The sequence below is a fragment of the Sorex araneus genome, chromosome 1 (assembly GCF_027595985.1).
Source record: "Sorex araneus isolate mSorAra2 chromosome 1, mSorAra2.pri, whole genome shotgun sequence".
In the NCBI taxonomy this organism is placed as follows: domain Eukaryota; kingdom Metazoa; phylum Chordata; class Mammalia; order Eulipotyphla; family Soricidae; genus Sorex; species Sorex araneus.
In genome coordinates, this window is record NC_073302.1 from 353,405,437 (window position 1) to 353,431,255 (window position 25,819).

General features: G+C 40.0%; 1 protein-coding gene across 1 annotated transcript in view; it reads right to left on the reverse strand.

The window, feature by feature from the left end:
* Positions 1-329: 329 nt before the first annotated feature.
* LOC101557335 (T-cell receptor gamma chain C region C7.5) overlaps positions 330-25,819 on the reverse strand; it is a 29,354-nt gene continuing 3,864 nt past the window's right edge. Inside the window, exons 4-7 of the mRNA XM_055123647.1 lie at positions 12,005-12,068; positions 4,724-5,057; positions 3,049-3,086; positions 330-475 (exon numbers count right to left, since the gene is read on the reverse strand). Coding sequence (XP_054979622.1) covers positions 330-475; positions 3,049-3,086; positions 4,724-5,057; positions 12,005-12,068 — 582 coding nt within the window. The remainder of the gene's footprint in view (positions 476-3,048; positions 3,087-4,723; positions 5,058-12,004; positions 12,069-25,819) is intronic.

The following is a 25,819-nucleotide window of genomic DNA, read 5'->3' on the forward strand; positions in this document are numbered from 1 at the left end:
ACATATAAACAAACACAGAGTTAATTTTAAAAAATTTATTGTACCTAGTAGGAAAAGCAATTCAGCAATCCAACGGTAAAGATGGCATGTTAATAGTTTATAGAAAGCAAGTTCTTCAAGGCTCTTGGCTAATTAAAGTGACAGGAATAGAAGTGTATGCTATCTGTAACTAGCAGAAAGCGGGACTAGCTTTTAAACAATAACAATAGAAAATACACTTGTGATATAACATAAACCAAATCTATAAAATAAGAGCAACTATATCCTCGGCAAATACCTTTAGGGAGGGTCTAAGTGATAGAAAAAACGTTCACCCTTTGGTACCACCATTATGAATTCTTCCCATTGCCACACATTGCTGTTGTCCTAAACAGACAGAAAGTGACGATGGCCAAATAGAGGGTGCTCTTGAAGAGGAGGAAGATGTAGGTATAATAAGCAGAGTTGATCGTGAACAGTAGTTGCAGTTCTTCATCTAAAAGACATAGTTTCATTAGTTTTGCCTGTTCTTTTGCAAGCATAGGACATATTAAGAAAAATAAAATGACAATTATTTTTTCCTGATGATCTACATTCAAGTGACACCCCTCAAACCACGAAAACAAAATTAAAATATACCATCACTACTGACAAATAGGCAGCTTAGAATCTACCTGCAGCTTAAGTCAAGTAAAAACCTCTGCTATATTTACTTAGAACATTCTGAAATATCAAGATGTAAGGTTGCATTTTTGGTAAATGAGTGAAAGGTGAAAAAATAGTTGTGATAAATAGCTTTTAGCATTGATTTCCCCAAATATAAAAATAGCTAATAATGATTAACCACTAACTAAATGACAACACTTATTCTGAGAGTTTTGTACACAAAGTTTTCATCATATTTGATTTTTACAATGTCCTACATGATTAAATAGTTTTATTTTAATTTAACACATGTTGAGGTGAAGGTGAATTTGTCTGATGCCATGTGTTTAGTGAATATCAGAAACTAGATAGCAATACAAACCATATGACTATAAAGAGCACAGTATCATGTACTATGTAATTCTGCATCTTCAAAAGTAATAGACAGTGGCCAAGGCCATAGTACAGGAGGGAGGGCATCTACCTTGCATATGTCTGACCTGGGTTCAGTCTCCAGAACCCTGAGTCCATCAGGACTAATTTATGAGAAGAGCCAAGAGGAACCCCTGAGCACCACCGGTTGTGGGCCAAAAAGTACTGTCACGGTCACTGTCATCCCGCTGTTCATTGATTTGCTCAAGCGGGCACCAGTAACATCTCCATTGTGAGACTTGTTACTGTTTTTTTGGCATATCGAATACGCCACGGGTAGCTTGCCAGGCTCTACTGAGCGGGTGAGATACTCTTGGTAGCTTGCTGGGCTCTCTGAGAGGGATGGAAGAATCGAACTCGAGTCAGCCACGTGCAAGGCAAACACCCTACCCGCTGTGCTATCACTCCAGCCCAGGGTCAAAAAATAAAATAAAAATATAGAAATAAACACCCCATAGAGCAAAAATTTAAGCCTAACTGAGTCATTGGATTTCCTATCTAAAAATATCATTTATCGTATGGTTTATACACAGTGAGATTGCTACAAATGAAACAATCCCTAGAAATATGGATGTGCTGATGGGTGCATAGAGGTTTTGGTAGAGAGAATTCCATAGAGTGGAAGAAAGTAGTCAGTGTAAATTCTCTAAAATGACAGGAGGCTATGATTCACTTGCATGTCTTTCTTGGATATCTCTCACTGTGGTTTTGATGTTAAAAGATATTTGCCTTTATATGTTTTGCAAGGAATGCATAATGTTATTTGCATTATAAAGAAATAGCAACAATGATTGTGCACCAAATCAGCTACTCAATGCACCACAGGCTAAGTCTCTTTTACCTGGTTTATTGTTAGTGATTCAGAATTCCAGAATCATCAAGTAACACTTGAGTTGGGCTGTCAAAGGGATTGTGGTCATGACTCCTGCTATTGGTCATAAAGGTGTCAGTCGAGCCCAGAGTTCCTTTGATATTAGAGAGAGGAAAGTATGGCAGGGCCAGAGTCCCTGCTCCTAGCCACTTTGTATGAATGTAGGCGGGAGGAGCCCGGACGCAGGACTGATGTTTGTGCCAGCCGAGTGGGACTCACTATGCCATGCAGAGGCACCCTGACCTCTTTAATAGCTGCACATGGAGTCATTGTCCCCAACAGACAGGTTAGGAAAGCACACACAGATAATGGTTGATGAGTGCTTCATCCATATTCTTTCAACAAATAATTGAAAAATTCCCACTAGAGCCCATGAAGGTCCAGTGTGGAGTGCAAGCATCCCACCCTGTGTCTGCTGTCTCGAGGCCCGAGGTATTCTGTCTCTTGCTCCATGTCCCTGTCTTAAAGTAATAGTAGGAAAATAACTGGATTAATGTTTATTTCAGATGGCCTGGGCTCTGTTCTAGGTGTGTGACTTAATTGTGCTTGAGATTTAATTAATTTTCACTCTGGTTATCATACGTAAAATAAGGAGAAGAAGTCCACCACCTTGTATGACATTTGTGAGAATTCAACCAACGAATGTTTCAAGATGTGTGGCCCAAGGATCAGAGAGAGGATTGCAGACAGGGATTTTGCCTTGTATGCCATCAACCCTGGTTCAATCCCCAGTACCTCATGGTTCTTCAAGCCCAGCTAAGCCCTGAGTGCAGAGCCAGGAGTAAGCCCTGAGCACAAACAGGGCCTAACAAATAGAAAACAAAAACAGAGAGAAAACAGAAAGAAAACAGAAAAGCACTACGAAAAGGTTTGTTTCTAGGAAGTTCTCAGTACTTGCAGTCTGTGTTACTAGACACTGAAAGAAACAGACACAAGAAAATCTAGACACAATTGGGCATCTTCTTTCCCATTCCCAATCTTTCAACAAGTAAAGTCTTTTGTTAAAATATTTCAAAGCATACCACTATATAGTCTAATTTACAGTCACTTCATACCAAAATAAATGTTTGTTGTGTTAATACAACTTCTAGGAAATGATAAATTAACTTAAAACATCACACACTGTATTCTGAAGCATACAGTCATTTTCCTACTTAAACTAGGAAAGTTCAAAAGTTAAATTGATTAGACTGACAATTAGCATGATATACACATATAAAATTGTTTTGTACAAAAACTTACCACTTTCTTCTTTTGGAGAAGTGTTTGTAGACTCAATAGCAGTGACCTCTAGGAGAGATTAAATCAAGTATTAATCATACTCATTTTTCTTATTCTGAAAGTATGCGTATGGAAAGAATCTGCCAATAAAGAGAAAGTCATTGAAAATAAGAACCTACAATTTCAGTCACAGTCTGATTCTACATAAGAAGAACCTCTGATTAAAGTTATGTTCCTTCACATCAAAATGTTTAAATTCAGGAATATATACCATTTTTATTCTTATGGTCGCAGCTGTAATGGTATATTCAAGATCACCTCTTTTATTCCTGTATTCATACATCCTACCACAGTTCTAATTACAAAGTACGTATTTGATCAGTATTTGTTGAGCAGAAAAGGAAAAGTGACACGTATGTATTAAGCACATAATATAATGCTATGAAGAGTTACTACAAAAGTGAATCAATCATGTTTGAAATTTTAGAAGATGTTTGAAAGAATCTTATGAGGAATATTTATTATCTAAACAAAGTAACCATATTTTTACAAATCACCATATCCCTACCTTACACACATTTAATTTTTTAGAATTATGTTGTTTAGGGACAGGGAAGTATTTTTTAAAGAAATGCCTGTTGAATGATTGCTACTGTACCAGGAACTGCTGAATGAATCATTTCATCTTATATTCCAGTCATAGCAAATTAAGTTGTATTTTTGAAGACTCCATGTTACAAACCAGAAAATTTTATATGTAAGATATAAAATTTTACATATAATTTTATGTAAAAATTATACATAATTTTATACATAAAAATTATGCATAATTTTTTTGTACATGAATTACCAAAAAAATATGTAATTTTCCCGAAGTAAAACAATGACTGGCAGAACCAGTATCCAGAGAATAATTGTGGTGGGTTAAATAAGGTAGAATATGTGAAAGTAATTTATGTTAGCCAGCCAATGAAATATAAATAGTCTATGGAAAGTGAACATAATTGTACTACGTGAACAATTTAAAATTTGACTTGCAGATAACTTAATCATTTTCATTATGAGAACATTTTCCTTTTGAGAGCTAAGCATTTTGGGGCTGGAGAGATAAAACAGGGGTAAGGTGTCTTGCCTTGCTCTTGGCTGACACTGGTTCAATCCCCAGAAGTACATGTGAATCTTATAAGAGTGGTCCCTGAGCACAGACTCAGGAGTAAGCTCTGAGTATCACCAGGTTGGCCCACCACCACACCCAACAAACTCACTGAAGGAGTTAAGCACTTTGGTGCAATTCGTTGGATAAAAATATAATCCAAATTCATTTATAAAATGTTATGAATGGAATATATATGAATATATACATCTATATAGCTGAGATAAAAATTGTATTTACCTACAACATTATGTGGAAATAGAAAATTCATGCTACCAGTTTAACATTTTCAAAAGATCTATATTTAACTTTCATTAATACTTAAAAAAAGGCATCACATTGATACTTTTTTTAAAGAACACTTTAAAAAAGAGAACACTATTTTATTTGGTATTTTTGGATGAGGCTATATTTATATTCACATACCATTTCTTATAGAAGGAAAGAGAATCTCCTGATCAATCCCTCTTTTGTTGAACTCATGTTTGACGATACATTTGTGTTTTTTTCCCATCGCCTGCCCGGTCACTGTCAGCCAGCTGAATTTCATGTAGGTGTCCCCAGTCTTCATGATATCACCCTGCTGGGAGTCCAGCATCGTATCGCCATTCTCTTCTTTCCAATCTATCTTGATTACATCAGGGAAAAATTTCTCAAGAAGACAGAGATAGGTTCCAGTCTTATGGAGGCTTATTTCGGCAGGCGAAGGAAGGAAAACAGTGGGCTTGGGAGAAAAATCTCCATCAAGGTTTTTATCTGTGAGGATAAATGGAACAGAAATTTAAAAAGAATTGAGGAACTCAAGAGAATGTGGCATAGTAAAAAGGAGGAAAGTAGCCATTACACCTATCACAGCCCTTAATTTGTAATCCATTGAGGGTTATGAATTATTTTTAGGTCTTATATTCAATGGAAAAAAGGTTCAGGAGGTATCTAACTTCCCCCAAATCGAAGCTACTGAAAGACAGGGTCTAGACAGAAACTAAACCTTTATTCTTCCTCTAGAATGTCAGGTAATAAACACTTCTGTCCCATACCAGGCTTCCAACATTCAGGAGCACACTTAAAAAGTTTTTCTTGTTTCACAACAGTGAAGGGATTAGAGGCAAGACTAGGTAACTGAACCTCCAGACAAAAATCTTCGGTTGCTTCTAAAACATCTTTCCTTGCCCATCCGTAATTTTCTTTTAAGTTTAACTCGCTGATCAAATAACAGATTCTATGTGCTGTAACTCCGTGGTTACTTTATACTTAACTTCACCAACTTTGGAATGCACCATTTAATCTGTCTTATGCAAATACTTGTCATGAGGAAGCTCGTCATTTGTTTCAAAGAATGTATCTATTATCATGGAATCTACTTTCACCTAAACTTAACAAATTGCCAATTTGAAATTTTTAACTTCAAATTTTAAACTTCAAGAAGTGGATCCCACACCCACTTCTGAAATAATATAATTTATCTGACTGATTTTTAAAATTTATATGAATGTCAATGTCATATCTGAGCACCTTCAGTTTTGTTTTGTTTTGTTGGTAAGGTATAAAGCAGAACCTCTATTCCCAAAACATTTATGAAGATTCTCATTATTTTAAAATGATCTTACTCTTATCAACTCCTATAATTCTGATGTACCTATCATAGTGTATTTCATTTTTGTTAATTTATTTGATTTTCTTGACTACACCCAGCAGTGATCAGGGCTTACTCCTGGCTCTGTGCTCAGAGGTGACTCCTGGTGGGACTGGGAGGACCATATGTGGTACGGGGCACTGAACCCGAGTCAGCCATATGCAAGGCAGATGCCCTAACTTCTGTGCTATCTCTCCAACCCACACTTATCAGAATTTTATTTCACTATAACAAGGGTCCACTAGGAGCATATTTTATGTTGAAACTTAGGGTGAGTTTGTAGCTTGGGGTTAAAGAGCTCTGCCACGCAGATATGAGGCCATGGTTTGATCCTTTGTACCAAAACGAACACATATACATATTCTGAACTTGCATTTGAAATTTGAACATGGATAGGAGTCCAACATAATTGATTTTTGTCATTAGTGGAAGTTGCCTCAACCTTATTTAGGCACTTGAACTATCTTAGAGAACTACTGTTTTCCTTTTCCTCTCTGATGAGTAGAGCTTGTGATATTTGGAGCAATATTTGGAACTTTTATGCTACAGTTCCAGAGTTTCTTGCATACATAATGTCAAAATACATTTATAAAAGCATATAATTATAAGAGAACATCACTTGAATATTGATGTTATTGGATAGTACATTTATACTTAATCTGTCATCACTGTCATCACTGTCATCCCATTGCTCATCAATTTGCTTGAGCGGGCACCAGTAACGTCTCCTTTGTGAGACTTGTTGTTACTGTTTTGACATATGGAATACACCATGGATACCTTGCCAGGCTCTGCCGTGCAGGCAGGATACTCTTGGTAGCTTGCCAGGCTCTCCGAGAGGGATGGAAGAATCGAACCCAGGTCAGCCACATGCAAGGTAAATGCCCTACCCGCTCTGCTATCACTTCAGCTGATACATATATTTAATCTAGTGACTGAAATTATAAATGTTAGACTCATTTTATTTACAATCATTCAAATATTTTACTAATAATCTTTTTCTTTGTACTAGTTTGCGACTAGTTTAAAAATTTAATAGAATTTGTTGTTGTTTTGGGGTCACATGTGGCAATGTTCAGTGCTTACTCCTGACTGCACTCAGGGGTCATCCCCGGCAGAGCTTGGAAAAATCTGTGGTACAGAAAATTGAACCAGGTTTGGCAGCTTGCAAGACAAAATCCCTACCCACTGTACTATAGAAAGTTTTAAAACTTGTTTCTGCTTCAATCACACTAGGGATTAAACCCAAATCAAGACCTTTTGCTTACAAAATTCAGCTCACTGAGCTATCTTTCTGTCCCTCAATGGGCAATTTTCAAAATTGTATTTATCATTTTAGAAGAAAGGGAAAAAATTCTGAGCACTCTTGATTTTTATACCAAGTCAGCAAGAAAATAATGTTGAGTTTTTATTTCATGTTCCAATGGAAGTGTCACACCAACGGTCCTCAGGGCTTACTCTTGACTCTGTGCTCAGGACCACTCCTGGTGATGCTGAGGGGGCCAAATCCAGAGTGGCTGCGTGCATGGCAGCTACCCTGCTCACTGTCCTTCATCCTCCAGCCCAATGCTTGGTTTTAAAACCACGTTGTCAATATAGAATTGTCATCAAGAGTTTATATGATTTTCTGCTAGTACAGAACTGTGTCTATATAATTACAAGCTTTTATTTTTAATTATAAGACCATGCTGTACAAAATAAGACAGTTTTCAATTGCACATTATGCATTCATAATTTTAGTCTAGGTCAATGTATTAAAGAATCTATTTTTATGCATGGGCTGGAGCAACAGCACAGCAGTAGGGCATTTGTCTTGCACACAGCCGACCCGGGTTTGATTCCTCCACCCCTCTTGGAGAGCCTGGCAAGTTATTGAGAGTACCTCGCCCACACAGCAGAGCCTGGCAAGTTACCTGTGGCATATCTGATATGCCAAATACAATAACAACAAATCTCATAATGGAGACGTTACTGGTGCCTGCACGAACAAATCGATGAGCAATGGGATGACAGTGACAGTGACAGTGATTTTTATGCACTGGATATTTTGTTTATTTATATGTCAACTTCTAGTTAAAATCCTAAAAACAATTTAAGTAACTAATGAACTTAAAATATTTCTCTGGCCAAAGAGATAACACAGCAACCTTGGTTGAATTTCTGCCACAAAATATGGTCCCCTGGGTGATCTGGAGGGTAACCATGCAGAGTTCATGGATGCTCCTGAAGAGGCCTACAAGGCAGAATGGTTGAGAATTGACTTCCTCCTGTCTCCATATTAATCTGCCTGGACGTTGTTGCTGAGGTCAAAATGGAAAGTCATTTGTAAATGATATTAGATTGTTTCTGTTACTTGTTAGTGGTGTTAAGTGCTATGATGCCCAGGGCAATGCTGCAGTGGTAAGTAGTATTCATGGGTTTGTTTAAACACTACCATTTTATTATTTCCTTTCCAGTTTGGGGTCACACCCAGAAATGCTCAGGGTTATTCCTGGCTCTGCACTCAGGAATTACTCCTAGGGGTGCTTGGGGAACCATAACGGATGCTGGGGATAGAACCTGGATTAGCAACGTGCAAAACAGACATTATCCCCTACCAGTTGTGCTATCAATCCAGCTCCACTTCTTCCATTTTATTAATGGGTCCTGAAGACAGTGTTCATTATTTACTTCACTTTCCTCTTAAATAATTTTACAATGGAAAAGACATTGAACTTGTAAATGTGGTGTGCCTCACTTCATAAACTTTGCATTTTACCTTTCCTTTAAATACAGATTTTACCTGTGCTTCTTGCTAGATTATTTAGCTCCCTTTTTGTCTGCCTTCATTGCGGCTTTTGACCTTCTAGTTTTGGTGATTATTTTATGTTAGTTCATCTCAAATTTTTGAGAAGTCAGCTTAGATAAAAGACTAAAGTTTGTGTATCAAAGCATTTCCAGTTACTGGGAGCCATGTAACCCTCAGTTGGCCCCCAGAAAATCCCAAGGAGACTACAGCATGAAACTAGGGGCCAACGGGAGGACAGGGTGACACAGAAAGGAAGCAGGGTTGGCAAGGGGCTGTCGTTCTAAGAAGGTCACAGAATACTTGATCTAGACCATCAGCAACCTCCCGAGAGATTTCCAGGTTGATACGTGGTCAAACCGCACTGAGGCCAGAAATTCTGAGTCAGAATGAGCAACTGGTCAGCAGCACCTGCATTACCTGCTTCCTCTCTATCTGTGTGTGTGTGTGTGTGTGTGTGTGTGTGTGTGTGTGTGTGTTTGCTTTGTGGGTGACACCTGGCGATGCACAGGGGTTATTCCTGGCTCATGCATTCAGGAATTACTCCTGGCGGTGATTGGGGGACTATATGGAATGCTGGGAATCAAACCCAGGTCAGCCGCATACAAGGCAAACGCCCTACCCGCTGTGCTATTGCTCCAGCCCCCTCTTCCTCTCTATCTTATACTAAATTTCTAGAAATCTCCCCATGTGTCTGTTTCAAATTGGTCTTATATTTTCAATGTCTGTCTAAACATGTAAAGATTAGTCCTGCTAACAGTAAACAAAGATGAAATCCAACAAAAATTTCACTAGTGAAAATCTAAATAAGAAATGGAGAACTGACTTCTCTCTTGCCTGGAAGCTTGGGTTTCGCTTTTCCCCATCTTCCCTGATGTACATGGGAAATATGATTTTATCTTTTCTCACCATTCTTCCTCTATCTCCTGTAAAGGATTTTCCTGTGCAAAACCAATCCTTGGCCTACATGTAGAATTGATATTTCTTTAAATTTCATAAGGAAAAATATAGAAACAAATTTGGGTATTAAACAGATGTATATTCAATATGCTTTACGGTTTTAAAGTACATATGTATTAAGGAGGGGGTGTCAAGATTTATTTTAAAATAATTTATTCCCTCGGGACCAGATCGATAGCACAGCGGGTAGGGCGTTCGCCTTGCACGCGGCCAACCTGAGTTCGATCCCCGGCATCCAATATGGTCCCCCAAGCACCGCCAGGAGTAATTCCTGACTGCAGAGCCAGGAGTAACCCCTGAGCATCGCTGGGTGTGACGCAAAAAGAAAAAGAAAATAATAATAATAATAAAATTATAAAAAAAATTTATTCCCTGATTTTAACTACTTAGAGCAGACCAAATGAATTGCTGAAGAGTGAAAACTCATAGAGATGAAACCTTAAGCAATTTATTGATGTAAAACACTGACAAAAAAAAACCTTAAAATTTCCAGAACTTTGACTTAATATTCTGGTCTGCTTCTCAGATAATTCTATATGGATGGTTTCTGAAGTTTACCATCATACATACAAAGATAACTGGTGTATGCAGTAAAATAAAGAAATTTATATGACAATCATTCTCTAATTAAATATTCATAGGAATTTTGATGTTAATAAAAAATAAAATCGAATAGAAAGGTATCCAACTCACTTTCCAGTACCTAGAAATACTCTAAAACTAATATTTTGAGTATTAGTAAATGCATATTTGACATGATTTACTTCACCTTATTGGGTCTAGGATGGGTAATTGCCTTCCATGATCAGAAATGGAACGCTGTTTTCATTTTATAAGGAGTAATAGAAATTATGAGCTATTACAAAGCAATTAATTAAAAAATGCCTTTAAAACATTAGGCGATAGAATAACTTCTCAGAATACAAAATATAATAATGTTTCTAGTATTATGTAATGGCCCAGAACATGGAATTTGAGATACTCAAGTCTCAATTGAATCTCAGACTTTGCCATGGCAACTTGTCATGTGAATTTATATACATGACTGAACTTCTCTAATCCTGGTATATTTATGAATGAGGATGCATGTACAGGGCTTTGGGCTAGGAGGTAAGCCACTGAAATTATTTAGGATGAATTATGGCTCTCAATGAATATTGGCATATGTTTTGACAGGTTTTATTCTTAAGGCTCTAGGGTGGAATATAAGCGGAATTTTTAAAATGTTTTGTAGTCGGGGCCAGAGTGATAGTACAGTGGGTAGGGTGTTTGCCTTGCACGCAGCCGACCAGAGTTCAATCCTCGGCATCCCATATGGTCCTCCAAGCACCACCAGGAGTAGTTCCTGAGTACAGAGCCAGGAGTAACCCCTGAGCATTGCTGGGTGTGACCCAAAAAGCACTGTAGCGCTATCATAGCACTGTTGTCCCATTGTTCATCGATTTGCTCAAGTGGGCACCAGTAACGTCTCCATTGTGAGACTTGTTACTGTTTTTGGCATATCGAATACACTACAGGGAGCTTGCCAGGCTCTGCCGTGCAGGTGGGATACTCTCGGTAGCTTGCCGGGCTCTCTGAGAGGGACGGAGGAATTGAACCTGGGTGGGCCGAGTACAAGGCAAATGCCCCACCCGCTGTGCTATTGCTCCAGTCCAGGTGACAGTGCAACCCAAAAAGCAAAAAAAAAAAAAATGTTTTGTAGTCACTGTAAAAAATCATTTTCACTGTTCTTAGAGAGGAGATAAATGAGATCAAGGCCATAAGGGGGACCATATGGGATGCCAAAGGATTGAAGTCTGGTCAGCTGCGTGCAAGGCGAACACCTTATCTGCTGTACTATTGCTCCGGCCCTGACTACAAAACATTTTTAAAATTCTGCTTATATTCCGTCCTACAGCCTTGATAAATAATATATTGGCTTTCTGGTTTGAGGAGAAAGGAGTACTTTCTTGCAAACAAGATATGAAAAAGTGATGCTGAATAATAAATTACGTTAAAACTTTCTCGAAGAAAACTCTTGATTGAATTATAACATGTCAGAGGCTGACAAACTTGGTCCCTAAAATATTTCAATGTCTAGCCCGAGTAAACCTTTCACTGTGTATACTTTAGAAGTGGCATTTCAATCTTCTCCCAAAGAAGTGAATAAATCACTTGCAAAATAGTTTTACTTACCTCTAATTATCATAACTTCAAAATCATGGATCACAGAAAGAAACATGAAATGTGGCAGATAACAATGATCTTCAGTTTGCTTTCTAAAAAGAAAAAAGCTATCTATGCAAACTTTCATTGCCAAAATAAAAATAGAAATAAGTTACTTACCCCGGGGAATCACTATGAGCTTTGTCCCTTCTCCAAATATCTTGATCCAACCCGTGCTATCACACTGATTACAGCTTCTACAAAAATCTCAGTGTTGTGGCATGACAAGGTAAAAATCCTTTGTACAGGAAATTTGGTTATTTGTGTTTCTTTGGAAGGTTTTGATACTTTGAGATCTGATTATTTTTGCTTTTCCTCAAGTAAGTTGATCCTCTGGCTGTTTTCCACCTAGGACTTAACCCTTAAAAAGTGGTGATAGAAAATAGAAGGGAAAAAGGTAGAAAAAAAATCAGCATCAACTGATTCATCAACTGCTTTCCTAGTTTACAAGGAAAAGCATTCAGAGAATTAAGACGTTTTTATTTCCAGGTATTCAGTCATGTGAAATAGCTTAGACATTGCATCAAAGGAAACGTCCTTCTGTTCTCACAACCACCGGGCCTGCAGCATCTGAAATTTGGGAAGGCATATCTGAACATAGCAAACAACTTAGCAACTGAAAATGCAAACATACTAACACAAATATACTTAAACTTTTAGAAACAATAAACCAACATATTAGAGCAGCAGTTTGTAAAATTAACACAACAGCCTGAGACACTTCTATGTGCAAACAACAAATTAGAAGAAAAGATTTTTTTTAATCCCTTTCAAAATACTGTCCAAGAACATCAAATAGCTAGGAATAAATTTAACAGAAAGGAGAATTATTTATACATATTTCCATATGTTTTGTCCACTTGTTACAAGTGAAAACATAGCATTTCTGTACCAAATAAATCTAGCAGATACTATTACAACAAATGATCACGTTTATTACTTGCATGAATAGGACAAGTAATACTGTATTTATTCTGACCTCATGCACTGAGAAAAATAATACAATACATCATCACATTTGGCCTATTTCTGTCACACATAAACTGAAAGTGACATGAGAAAACTCAAAATTGAGGGCAGATACCTGACTTATTGTCTTTAAAATTGTCCATGGCCACACGATTCAGGCAGGTGAAGTCAAGCAACCACTGCCACTACTGTTTAAAAAACAGAGTGACATAAAAAAAGATTGAAAGTCACATGTAAGTCACCTTTTCTTTTGATACAAAGAATAACTTAGGAACAAACAAGAAACTATGAATGTAAAGGTTAGGAATAGAATTTGATCTCTGTAAATTTTCTGATATTTTTATGTACTATGATTACATCACAGAATACTCTTGTTTTTTGAAAAAGCACATTGATTTTTTAGTGGCAAAACCCACAAACATTAAGTAAAAAGATCTCTGACCAAGAATATTCTAGCAGTGGAAGGGAGCAATAATGTACAGGGTAGGGCGCCTGGCTTGCATGCAGCTGACCCTGGCCCAATTCTCAGCACTCAGTAAACAATCCTATGTAAATGATGATAGGATGGTGAAGGAAAATTGGCATTTGATATGGATCATGATATTAGTCGATTAAGGGAAGAATCATAAATAGGAAAAGCAGTGGGTGCAATGCCCAAGAGGAAGGAGAGAGAGAGAGAGAGAGAGAGAGAGAGAGAGAGAGAGAGAGAGAGAGAAAGAGAGAGAAAGAGAGAGAGAGAGAGAGAGAAAGAGAGAGAGAGAAAGCATCCGCCATTGAGGCAGGCAGGGGGTGGGGGTGGGGGATAATGGGAGGGAAGGAACACTGGTGCTGGGAAATGTACACTGGTGGAAGGATGGGTGTTGGAACACTGTGATTCAAAAAAGTAAAAAAATAGGAAATTTCAATTCATAAAATGAATTACTAGAAAATAACTAGAAATAATTTAACTGGGAAAATGGACTATAGATCAGTCATTATAAAAGTAATAAACCAGTAGGAGCACCAGGTTGGATGAGGTGCAAGGAGAAGGCAACTAATCTTCATTAACAAAACATAAACAGAGAATGCTTAACCTGTAACAACATCTTAATAATCCCTCATACAAGGACCGAATATCTCCTTGGTGAGATACAATAATTTACAGTAATTTTCTTCTAAGGAAACATTTGTTTATTATTCAGCTAACAAGATTATTGCTAAGAAGAATTGCACTGCACTGTAGCACTGTATTGTTGTCCCGTTGTTCACCAATTTGCTTGAGCAGGCACCAGTAACGTCTCCATTGTGAGACTAATTGTTACTGTTTTTGGCATATCGAATATGCCACTTGCTCAGAGCTAGTCCTGAGCGCTGCTAGTGTAACAGAAAATCACAAACAAAACAGTCAAAATTTTCTAGAAACTAGATTATTATTCAGATTTGAAGGAGAAATAAACAGCTTTTCAGTAAACAATGGTAAAGTAAATCATCTCCATTAAACTTGCCCTTTGTATAATGCATAAGGGAATTATAAAAGGAAAAGAAATGCTACCTGGAAGTAGCAATTTATTTCATCATCATCATTATCATCATCATCCTGTTGATCCTCGAATTTCTCGAGCAGTCTCAGTAATGTCTCCATTTGTCCTAGCCGTTGATGGGATTACACGGGCACCGGGGGGGCAGTCCCTGGGTGTGACTGCCTAGCTACTGGGAACTGGGAAATCTGGGTGGAGGAGGCCCAGTCCCGATCTAAGCAGGCTTGAAGGTCTCAGGCCCGGGTCCCACATATCTGGGTTCCTCTGCCGGCACCTTCATGCATGAGGCTTATCTAAACGTGTGGAGAGGGGCCTTGAGCATGGCTGTGGCTAGGCTCCAGAAGTCTTCAGCCGGGAGCTCTGCTCGGGGTGGGGAGGGAAACTGGATCCCATCCCCTCCGAGGGGCCCTGGGGAAGACAGCCAGGCACATGGGCAAGAGACTCTTCCTCTCCCCCCCGCCACCGGGCGGCCGGCCGTTAAGCCACACCTGATGTTCACTTGGTCTTCTTGGCCAGGAGTTGATTCCCACCCCCAAACCCCAATTTCTCAGGGAGCCACGGACTCGGGCTGGAGCAAGGAATTGCTCTTTGCAGGAAAGGAAAGTCAGTCCTAGGCCGCACCCAGGGCTTCCAGGTACTTTCTCCTGTCTCAAGAAAAGAATTTCAAAAGTAGACAAGCAGTGAGGTAAAAACAGATTTTATTTGGAGACTTTTAGGAAGGGGAAGGCCAGGGAGCAAAGGGAAGAGAGTAACGCACCCAAGAGAGAACGCGGGCTTCTCCAGAGATGGAGAGAGCCCCAGTACATACACGTCTCAAGAGGGGAGATGTGGCGCCTCGTGTGCTCAGCCACGTGGGCACAAGCAGCACATGGGCTGGGGCAGCATATGTGAGTGCTTTTGTTCACGTGGCTTTGGAGGGTTTTCCCAAGGTGTCCCACGTAGCACTTTCTAGCGGGGTAAAAGTTGGTTGTGCGGGTCGTTTCCAAGGGAGTAGAATGGGGAGTGGTTGATGTCCTTTGGAATTCCTTTTCTGACCTTGCTCCTGCTGGGGCTTCTCCTGGAATGGGTCCAGCTCTGGGTCCATTGGCACCAGAAAGGTCTTGTCAGGCCTTAATTCCTGTGCTCACAGGTGAGCTTTTGGCAACCTCAGGGCTATCATAGGGTTTTATAATTTCCCAGGAATTCTATTGCCATAGGGACCCTTCCCTGTCTAACTGACTGCCTTGGGGACCCTGATCACTGCCAGACCCCAGAAAGACATTGGCAGGCCTGAGCACTGAACTGTCAGCCCTGCACTGTGAGTGAAGCGTCACTGGGTGATGCCTGTAAAAATATATCAGAGATACTAGATCTCGTTGCTGTTGCGATGTCACCATGCCCAACTGCATCAGCATACTTTCCACAGCATTACTTATTGAGCGTTTCTAGTTGGATTCCAGATGTTTTATATATTTGTTGCCCATGGAGGTCTCCAGGTGACTTCTGTGAAATGGGGAGGAGAGGCGTGGCCACCTCAAGAAGGAAATCTCCTGCTTTCCCTCTCCGCACCGCTGTCACATGGGGGATGCCTAGGAGATTTAAGACTGAGAAGGTCGGCTTGAGCCCCTCCTCGGTGCACACTCCCTGTCCCGCCAGCCCACGAGGCAGCCTTCAGCTGCACCTCATGACCACTTGCACTGTGCAGCTCGGGAGCTGACTCCCGACACCTGTTTTCTCAGGGAGTGTGGACTCCGGCTGGAGTGAGGAATGGCTTTGCAGGAGAGGGAAGGAGTCAGTCCCAGACATTCCCCAGGCTTTCGGCTCTGTTGCCTTTGCCTCTCAGAAGAGAATTTCAGGAGGAAACAAACAGTACGAGTTTATTGGGCAACAGAGGGAGGTAAGGAGGGAGATAAGGTCAAATATGTGCTTGAGAGAGAGCACAGGCTTCTCCAGAGTGGAGAGAGGTGGCACACATCCCTGCCTGGAAGCATGACAGTCAGATCTCAGATCTGCCAGGACATGTGGCAGGCGTGTGCTCGGGCTTCATGTGTGGGACAGCACATGGACTCAGCAGCACATGCATGCCCTTGCTTTGTCCAAGCCAGCTCTTATGATACTTCCTGAACCCCCCGCCACCCCCCCACTAATTGCTAGGGTGATTGTCAGAAAGGAGAGCTGGGAGCAGTCGATGTATCTTTTGATGTTCATGCTGGCTTTCTGGCTCCAGACGGGTCTTCTGTGTCAAAGGCCCCCAGGACTTAGAGCTGCTTCAGGTTTCAGACTTCCACAAAACACACTGTCAGGGCCTCCCAATTTTCCTGCCTGCAACATATTTGGTTCTGTGTCTCTGAACCCTATATTATTTCTCTGCTAAGTATTGGTTTTTGATTGAATTCCATCGTACTCACTGCAAAATCTGTCTCTTTGGTGGCAATTCAAATTTCTGCTCAGTCTTTTTTATTTTCTCTCATTAGGATGCTGAGATTCATCTCTCACTCAACAGTGCTCGATGTGGTCTTCAAGCCTCCCCCAAATATGTATGGATCTGTGCTCATATGTGGTGTCTGGGATCAAAACCGGGTCAGCAAGGCAAGCACTTTAGCTGCTGTACTATCAATCTGACCCCTCCATTTTTAACCCTTTCCACCACCCTTGCTCCCTAGCTCTCTAGTTACCAAAGTCTACCTTAAATTTTCAGTTGTTCTAATGGTCTCAAATTCTCTTCTGATTTTCAAAGGTCAAGAAGACGTGATTTTGGGCTGGAGTGATAGCATAGTGGGTAGGGCATTTTCCTTGCACTCAGCCAACCTGGGTTCGATTCCCAGTATCCCATATGGTTCCCCAAGCACCGCCAGGAGTAATTCCTGAGTGCATGAACCAGGACTAACTTCTGTGCTCCACTGGGTATGACCCAAAAATCAAAAAATAAAAAGTGGTTTTTCTCAATTAGGATTTTAGAAACTATCACACTTATTGTGTCTATCTACAGGTCAGAAACTATAAATTGAAAGCCCCTGAACTTTCTCTCCCATTTTATATTTTCACCCATTCTCCCCTTTGCTCATAAACTCCTCTGAAAATTTGTCTCCCTAACAAAAACCCCCAAGGCTAGGTAGACTAGCTCAGGTCTTAGAATACAAAGGGTTTGCAAATGTGCACTCAGGAAAGAATAGGATATCAAGAAAGGATAGAATATGTGATAAATATATACCAGATGCAAATAAGCAGAAGTCATAGAATTAGACTGTTCAAGGTTTTAGATGTAGAGGATGGGCAAAATAGAATAGGAAACTGTCAGGACTTTATTTTGGTTTCTTGGGGCTACACCTAGAGGTGCTCAAGGGCTACTCCTGACCCTGTGTTCAAGAATTATTCCTGGTTATATGCACTGGTGAAGGGATGGGTGTTTGAGCATTGTATAACTGAGACTTTAACCTGAAAGCTTTGTAACTTTCCACATGGTGAATCAATAAAAGAATTTAAAAAAAAAGAATTATTCCTGGTGGTACTCAGAGACCCTACAGGATGCCAGGGATCAAACTCGGATTGGCCGCAATCAAGCCAAGTACCCTACCTGTCGTACCACTGGTCCCGCCCTGCACTTTATCTTCGTGGGTGTTGTGTGAGCACCTCTGCTTTCCTTACCCATTTTGCATGTTGATGTGCTCACTAACTGTGTTGGTGTCTCTGTCCACAGTGGCTCGCCTATAGGGAGCACGGCGGGGAGGGAGGAGCCATACTGTATTAAAAAATGAGCTCATGGGAGAGAGACTGGGGACACTGGTGGTGGAAAATGCACACTGGTGGAGTGGAGGGATGGGTGTTCTATCATTGTGTGCTGAGACTCAATCATGAAAGCTTTGCAACTGTATCTCACAGTGACTCAATTAAAAAAAAAATTTTAATGAGCTTTTGGCTAGCCACCCATGCACTAAAGCTTGACAATCTGTATGTGTGTGTCTCCTTATGTATCTGTCTCATTCTCTGCCACCAGCATCTGCTGCACATTGGCATTAGACACCGTCAGCTACACTGACCTTCCGTCACCACTCCAAACTAGTTCTCTTCCAGGATCTTCTCGCTTGCACTTCCTGCCTAATATTTCCAACTCTTTACTTACATAGTTGTTTGCTTCATTAAATTATTCTATATGTCAAAAAATTGCAAAACAGAAAGAGCAGATTTCTAATTTAAGCTAAACCTTAAAAACAAGATTCGGCTGTCTGATATATTGAGAAAAGAAACTTCCAGAGGCTGTTGTGCAGTCTCCTGCCCCTCATCTCAAATCAGGGGGAAAAAGAAGCAGCCAGAAGCAGCTGAGTGCTCCTCGAGTACAGATGGTTGTTCTTCTGACAGGCCTGAAAGCCACCCTGTCTTCTCTAGACCTACCCTACTTGTCCTGCCATAGTCCCAGGGGCAAAATTTGTCACTGCCTGTGCCAAAGAAATATAATGACATTGTGGGAATGTCTGATATATTATTCTTTTTTTTATGAAAACATTGTGATTTATGAAGGAGTTAAGTAGTATAATTTAAAAGAATAAAATGCTATAGTTTATTATATTTACAAAATTATATAAGGAAAACAACTTAAGATTTTATTAAAGGATATGAAACTCCTATGAAAATTGTGAGAAATGCCATAAGTGAATTGTGAGAATTACGTATTTGTAAAGAAAACATTAAATATTGTACAGATACTAATCATTAATAATATTTTCATATGAATGGACCGTAATTCCTTTCAAAATTACATATTTTGTATTTTGTTCTGTGGTGTAAGAATATGATGTTTATGGTGTTTCAAAATTCTAATTGGGGGGCTGGAGAGATAGCACAGCGGGTAGGGCGTTTGCCTTGCACGCGGCCGACCCGGGTTCAAATCCCAGCATCCCATATGGTCCCCTGAGCATGGCCAGGGGTAATTCCTGAGTGCAGAGCCAGGAGTAACCCCTGTGCATCGCCAGGTGTGACCCAAAAAGCAAAAGAAAAAAAAAAGTACAAATCTGTAACTGTACCCTCACGGTGATTCACTAATTAAAAATAAATAAAATTTTACAAAAATAAAAATTCTAATTGGGAGAAGAGATAATTGAGAATTTTTTAATGGAACAGTGAAAAGACATTGTAATAGTAGAAGTTAGCCTTATTATAAAGATATTATTATTGAGTATTATTAAAGCTGAAGACAGGATAGAGCTGCCAAACTAGGAAGCAATTGCATACTCTTTTTTTCCCCCCACACACTTGGTGGTTCTCAGGACTGAATCCTGGCTCTGCACTTAGGGATCACTCCAGGTGGAGTTCAGGGGACTATATGAGATATCAGGGACTGAACCCAGCACTCTATCTACTGTACTATCTACTTGAGATTTGTCCCGGTGATCAAAATCAAAGATGGTCTTTCTGTAGATAAGCTCTGGTATTCCCTTCTGCAAAGAATTGGGAATTTACATACTTACACACACACACACACACACACACACACACACACACACACACACCTCTCCCTCCCATTTGCCAATAGATTTGTGCATGATGGGGCATTAAATCCAGATTTGCATATTTAAGAGATAGGAAGCTAGAGAAAGGAAGGAAAGCAAATAGCGTGTGTTCACAAACAGTGAGTTGACAGGGCTGGGGTCCACCCATTGCTGACCCATATTTTTCAGCAGTGTGACTATGACATACTTTGTCAATGTATCATAGGTGATTGGGTTGTGGAGCTGTCACTTGAGAAAGCTCTGCGGCAGGAAATGGGTCTGGACTGAGAATCTGAAATGCAGGTGTAGGCACCACTCGGTGGTTAACCACCCTTGGACAAACCACCAGCTGTGGGCCTCAGACCCCTCATTTAAATGGGGGCCTCAGGCTAGACTTGTCCTCACATGTTCTTCTTTCAACGGGCTTTTTGTCCATGGAGTGAGACTTTGCGTGGGCACCAGAGACCGTGAGACTGCGTGTGTGTGAGCCAGGGGAGGGTGGCCCTGAGCAGGTTTCCCTACAGGCCCCTTCCGGCTCTGTGACAGTGTGAGATCCCAGCAGGCACAGTAGTAGGTGGCTCCATCAGACTCTATGACGTTATTGATGATCAGGTAAAATATTCCATTATCTTTCTTATCTGTCTCCAGGCGGGGATTGAGGTTGTCTTGCTTAAAACTCTTGGTTGAGCCATAAAGAATTCGTCTCAGGGGTTCTCCTTCTTTTTGCTCATACCAGTGCACTATGGCATTGTCGAGAGGAATCCCAGACAGCTTGCAGCTTAGATGCACCGTTTTGTCTAGTCTTCGGGTAAAGGATTGATCTTGGGAAATTCTTATGTTGGTGTTTCCATCTGAAAAAGAAGGAAGGGAAATTAGGCACGTAAAATGATTGATTTCAAACACAGAAACTATAATAAGAGGCTTTTTCCTCTCTGGGGAAACCGGTACTCTCTCTTGGGCATGCAATTCCTCTCTTTCTCTCTTCTCACACTTTCCAAAGAAAATCTTGTTTAATATAAATATTTTGATAACTGAACAAAATACAATAACATACAGAAGGGGAAAGTATCAACCTACAAACCCAAGCCAAAGATACGAGAAAAATCCATAAGGACAGCATTGTCGGTGCCTGGTCTGAATGGTCCCCACCAGACACTGTGAAGTAGGGCTCTGGTGCAGCTGTGGCCTTCTGTTCCACATGGAGGCAGGGACAGGGAAGGTAGGTTTGTTTTAGAACCAATGAAAGTCCTTAGAACTGTTGCAGTGTCATGTGGTCTAACTTCTGGTATGAAGGAGCAAACTACTAGAGAATAATGTTAGCTTCCCTTTGAGGGTAATTCTCATTTTCCTTTTAAGTACTGCTTCAAGTATATTTATTCTTTTGCTCCTTTCCAATGCCTGAGCCACAAGTTATTTTCCTTCCACATTTTTAATGTTGAGGCAGCTATGCATGGCTATCACAGGAACTGGAAGGAAAATATTACTGCATGTAGTAAAAAGTGAGATAAGGGGGTAGAGACATAGTCCAGTGTGTAGGGCACCTGCTTTGCATGTGGAAATGATTCAATTTCCAGTTCCAGTCTCCAGCACTAACCCAATATGGTCCCCCAAACCCTACCAGGAGTGATTTCTGAGCACAGAACCAGGTGTAATACCTGAGCACTGCTGGATGTGGCCCAAAAACAAGATAAAAAGTGAGTAGTGTTCCATAACCTTCTGCAGAACTCTGTATACTTTGTCGATCTTAAGTTTACAGAAACTTCACCAAGTGTGATGCTAAAGTTATTGCTACAGTCTTCGATGTTCTTGTGCTCTGTTTATTGACCATAATGGGAAAAGACACTGGGATTTGCCCCCACCTGGGGGGCGCCTTTTCTTTTCTCTTCTACTTTCCAATAAACTTTTCTACTTTCCAACTCAGAATTTGAACATCTTTGTCACTCGATATTTTATTCTTAAAAATATTGAAGAACCTAACTGTACCTCACAGTGATTCACTAATAAAAAATTTTTAAAGAATATTGAAGAACCTGGGAGTCGTGAACAGAGACTTGCAGTCACCGCTGCGGAGTCATTCACGGAATAAATGATTTGCAGGGAGGAAATGTACAAGCTATTTGGCTTTTTCACCTGATAGTTTAGCCATGTTCATTCTCATGTGGATCAAGTTAACTGAACAAGGTAACACAGTAAAACAGAGATGTAATGGGCAGCCTAATATGTGGAGATTGCCTCATGTCCTCCACTGAACATTATACTAAACTTTGATATATAGGAACTTATCCAGGCCTCAGCAGTTCAGTACTATGAGGTCGTAAGCACTACGACTACTTAAAATTGGGAATGCAGAGTGAAAAACAATTTAAACAGTGTAATAATATTCCTGGACCACACCATTGGTGAATGCTAAACAAGAATCTGAAGTGCAGGTCTATGTGACTCAAAAGACTTGTATCTTTCATCGTACACTACTTCAGTCAAAGTCAACATACTATGTTGAACACTGGTTTGTGGCTGCCTTTTTAAGAGGCTTCCAGTAGTTGGTGAAGCAGAGACCATTTCTGGCACTTGGAAAAGCCTGACTATGCAGATATAAGATAAGATGAGATTTCCCATGGTCTGGATAGAACTAGAAGATATGCTGAGAGAAGTCAGACAGCAGTGAGACAGATACAGAGTGATCTCCCACATGTGGGTCATAAAGAAACCTAGCAAGGCAATAACAAGTGGCCAAAGGTATCAAAGAGAACCTGAAAACTGCCCTACAGAACTGAGTTTGACACAAGCATGGGGTTGATGTGAAGCACCCGTGATTCATTGGTGGAGGGAAGCTGAAAAGCAGTTGTGGGAGTGATGGTAGAAAACTGTATGCATGCAACCGTGTCCTAAATAGGGGCCTTGACAAAAATTGGAAAAGAAAAGAAAAGCTTCCCTTGGTCCCAGAAGGGTGAGGTTAAGCCAGAAAGGGCTTAACCGGGCAACAAGCGTCAAGATTGTTCCTTGAACTCCCTGTTCTTAGAGGAAGGAGATAAAATGTATGTGTGTGAACATATGTGTGAGTGTGTGTGAGTGTGTAAGTGTGTATTTGTGCAAGTGTGTATGTGAGTATATGTGACTGTAAGTGTGAGAGTGTATGTGTGTATGTGTATGGGTGAGTGTATTTGAGTATATGTGTATGTGAGTGTGTGTATGGGTGAATGTATTTGAGTATATGTGTGTGAGTATATGTGTATATGTGTATGTGAGTGTGTGTGTGTGTGTGCGTGTGCGTGGCAGCATGGGAGGGTTTTTGTTTAGTAAAGGGGGACGTTTCCACACAGTGTATCCCAGCACGCGCAGTAGTACAGACCAGCGTCCTCGTCCTTTGTCTGGTGTATCCGGAGACTTGCTGGCAATTCACTCTGCAGCTTCCTGGCTTCGTATCTTTCCTCACTAATACCTTGTTCATGAACAACATTTTCATTTGAGGAAATATATAGAATTCGTTGTAGCGGCTGCTCTGGCTTCTGTCGATACCAGTGTAGATACACATTCCTTTTGAGGGCAGTTGTTTTGACCTGGCACTCAAGAAATGCTGTGTTTCCTTCTTTCTTAATAATGGATGTTTTCATTTGTGTTATTAGGATGTCTGCACTTGTGTCTAAAAGAGAAAGGTAAAAGGCAAAACTTTTGATCTTCACTAAAATGGTATATACATTTATTCTCTAATCAAAAAATGGTCTAAATCCAAAGTCTACATGTTCTTCCTGAAGAATTCAAGGTAAAGATGGAATCTAGCAGTTTGATCTGAATGACCATATGCTCCCTTTTACCCAGGAAGGCTGACTTAACTTCCCAAGCCCACCACCCTTTGAATGAAGGCTGTATCCTTGAGTACAGCTACTCACAGGTCAAAAAGGTCACCAGGATGGCTTTTGAGGGGAGCAGCATTTTGCCTGCAGTGGTATGGGGTCGTTACTGAACAGTGGAAGGTTTGCAGAGAAAATATGAGCACTGATTTAGCTAGAGGAAGTGGTGTTCTGAATGCACAGTCTAGACCCACAGACTTCAAAGAAAAGGACTCATACTTCCCCCAAAACTTCCTGCTAAAATAGGTCTGCAAATTTATCAGTAAATTTCTCCCATTGCTATGAAAGTTTCTCCATCTGATATTCATTAAGGAACCATTTGTCTGTTAAAGTGTTAAAGTCATCCATTGTTCTAAAACAGAGCGAGGGAGATGGAGGGAAGGGGGAAACTAGCAGACGTGAGGAGATGCTGTGCAGGAAATCTACATTTTCATTTGCCATGGGGGACTTCTAGTAGCTTTGCATATTTCACATTTCATCAGACAGTTGTGGACTTGGTTTAAAATTGAGCTTACCTGACTGTAGACTTTAGATGACCCCATCAGAGAAAAGAATTCCCATTAAATTACATGGGAATCATAGAGAGTCTTAAAACAAAGATCATTGTTATTTCCTATTATGATGTGAATGCATACATAATCATAATGTATATTATAAAGAAACACAAATAGGAATAAGAACTATTTACTCTTTTCCCCATTACCCAGAAAGTGGACTCTGTTGATATATTAAATTCTGTTAATAGTTTAGTATAGACCCCTAACAATTAATTTCTGTTCCTCTTTAAATTTTTGTTTTATATAATCATACAAAATTATATAATAATTTTGCATTCAATTTTTTGTCTTTATTACTTAATATGTCAAAAACCAACCTCTGTATCTTGAATGAAGCAAAGTAGAAAGGTGAATTTATTTCAAGGCTTTTGGAAGCCTCATAAGCCTTTGGAGTCTTATTTACAAGCCCAAAACTCAAAGCGATGAACTCTGAATTACACATAAGAAAGGAAGCCTCAGTTTACCTTTGTCAGCTGCTTTGATCAGTTCCATTTTTTTGGCTGCCCCAATCCTACATTTTGAATTCTTGAAAATTCTTGGGATTTTTCTGATAAATAAGGACTTAACAGCTGTCCAACATAAAATTCTGCCCCAGAATTTAGGTGTAAAGGGAGATTAGGGTATAGAAAATACCCAATGCAAATGGCCAGAGAGATCAAACCTGCTAGAACCATAATTAGCTTCCTGCATTCTCTGTAACACAAAGACCCAGTTTTCCTATAAAAACCCCACAAAAGGAGCCACAGTAACTTGTTCCTATACCAAGTTCCTCCCCACCTGGGGAGCGCCTTTTGGTTTCCTCTTCTACTTTCCAATAAAGTTTTCTACTTTCCAACTCAGAATCTGAACGTCTTTGTCACTCAATATTTTATTCTTAAAAATATCGAAGAACTGGGATTCTTGGTGGTGGAATATGAGCACTGGTGAAGGGATGGGTATTCGAGCATTGTATAACTGAGATTTAAACCTGAAAACTTTGTAACTTTCCACATGGTGACTCAATAAAAAATTAAAAAAAAAATATCGAAGAACCTGGGAGTTGGAACAGAGACCTGCAGTCACTGCTCTGGAGTCACTCACGGAATAAATGACTTGCAGGGGGGAAATGTGCAAGCTATTTGGCTTTTTCACCGGATAGTTTAGCCATGTTCATTCCAATGTGGATCAAGTTAACGGATCAGGGTAACATGGCAAAACAGAGATGTAAATGGGCAGCCTAATATGTGGAGATTGCCTCAAGTCCTCCACTGATTTCTGGAGAAACTATTCATTCCTGTAAGATCTGACTAGATTTCCTTTACAACGCTGCATTTATTCTCTCCATTTGGTCCTTGATATAAGTGACAATGTCTTAGATCAACTTTATACCATGAACAATTTCTACCTTTTGAATACATCCTTAGAGTGTTTTAACTTTTAGCAAAATTCTGCCTTTTATTACCATGTCAATGATAAAATCATTTTGGGTTCTTCATATTTTATTTATCACTAGTTTTGCTCAATTTATCATGCTGGTTTTGAAGTCCAATTAATTTTCAGCCATGCTCCTCTTCCCTTCCCTCTTTGATTTTCTTATTGACCT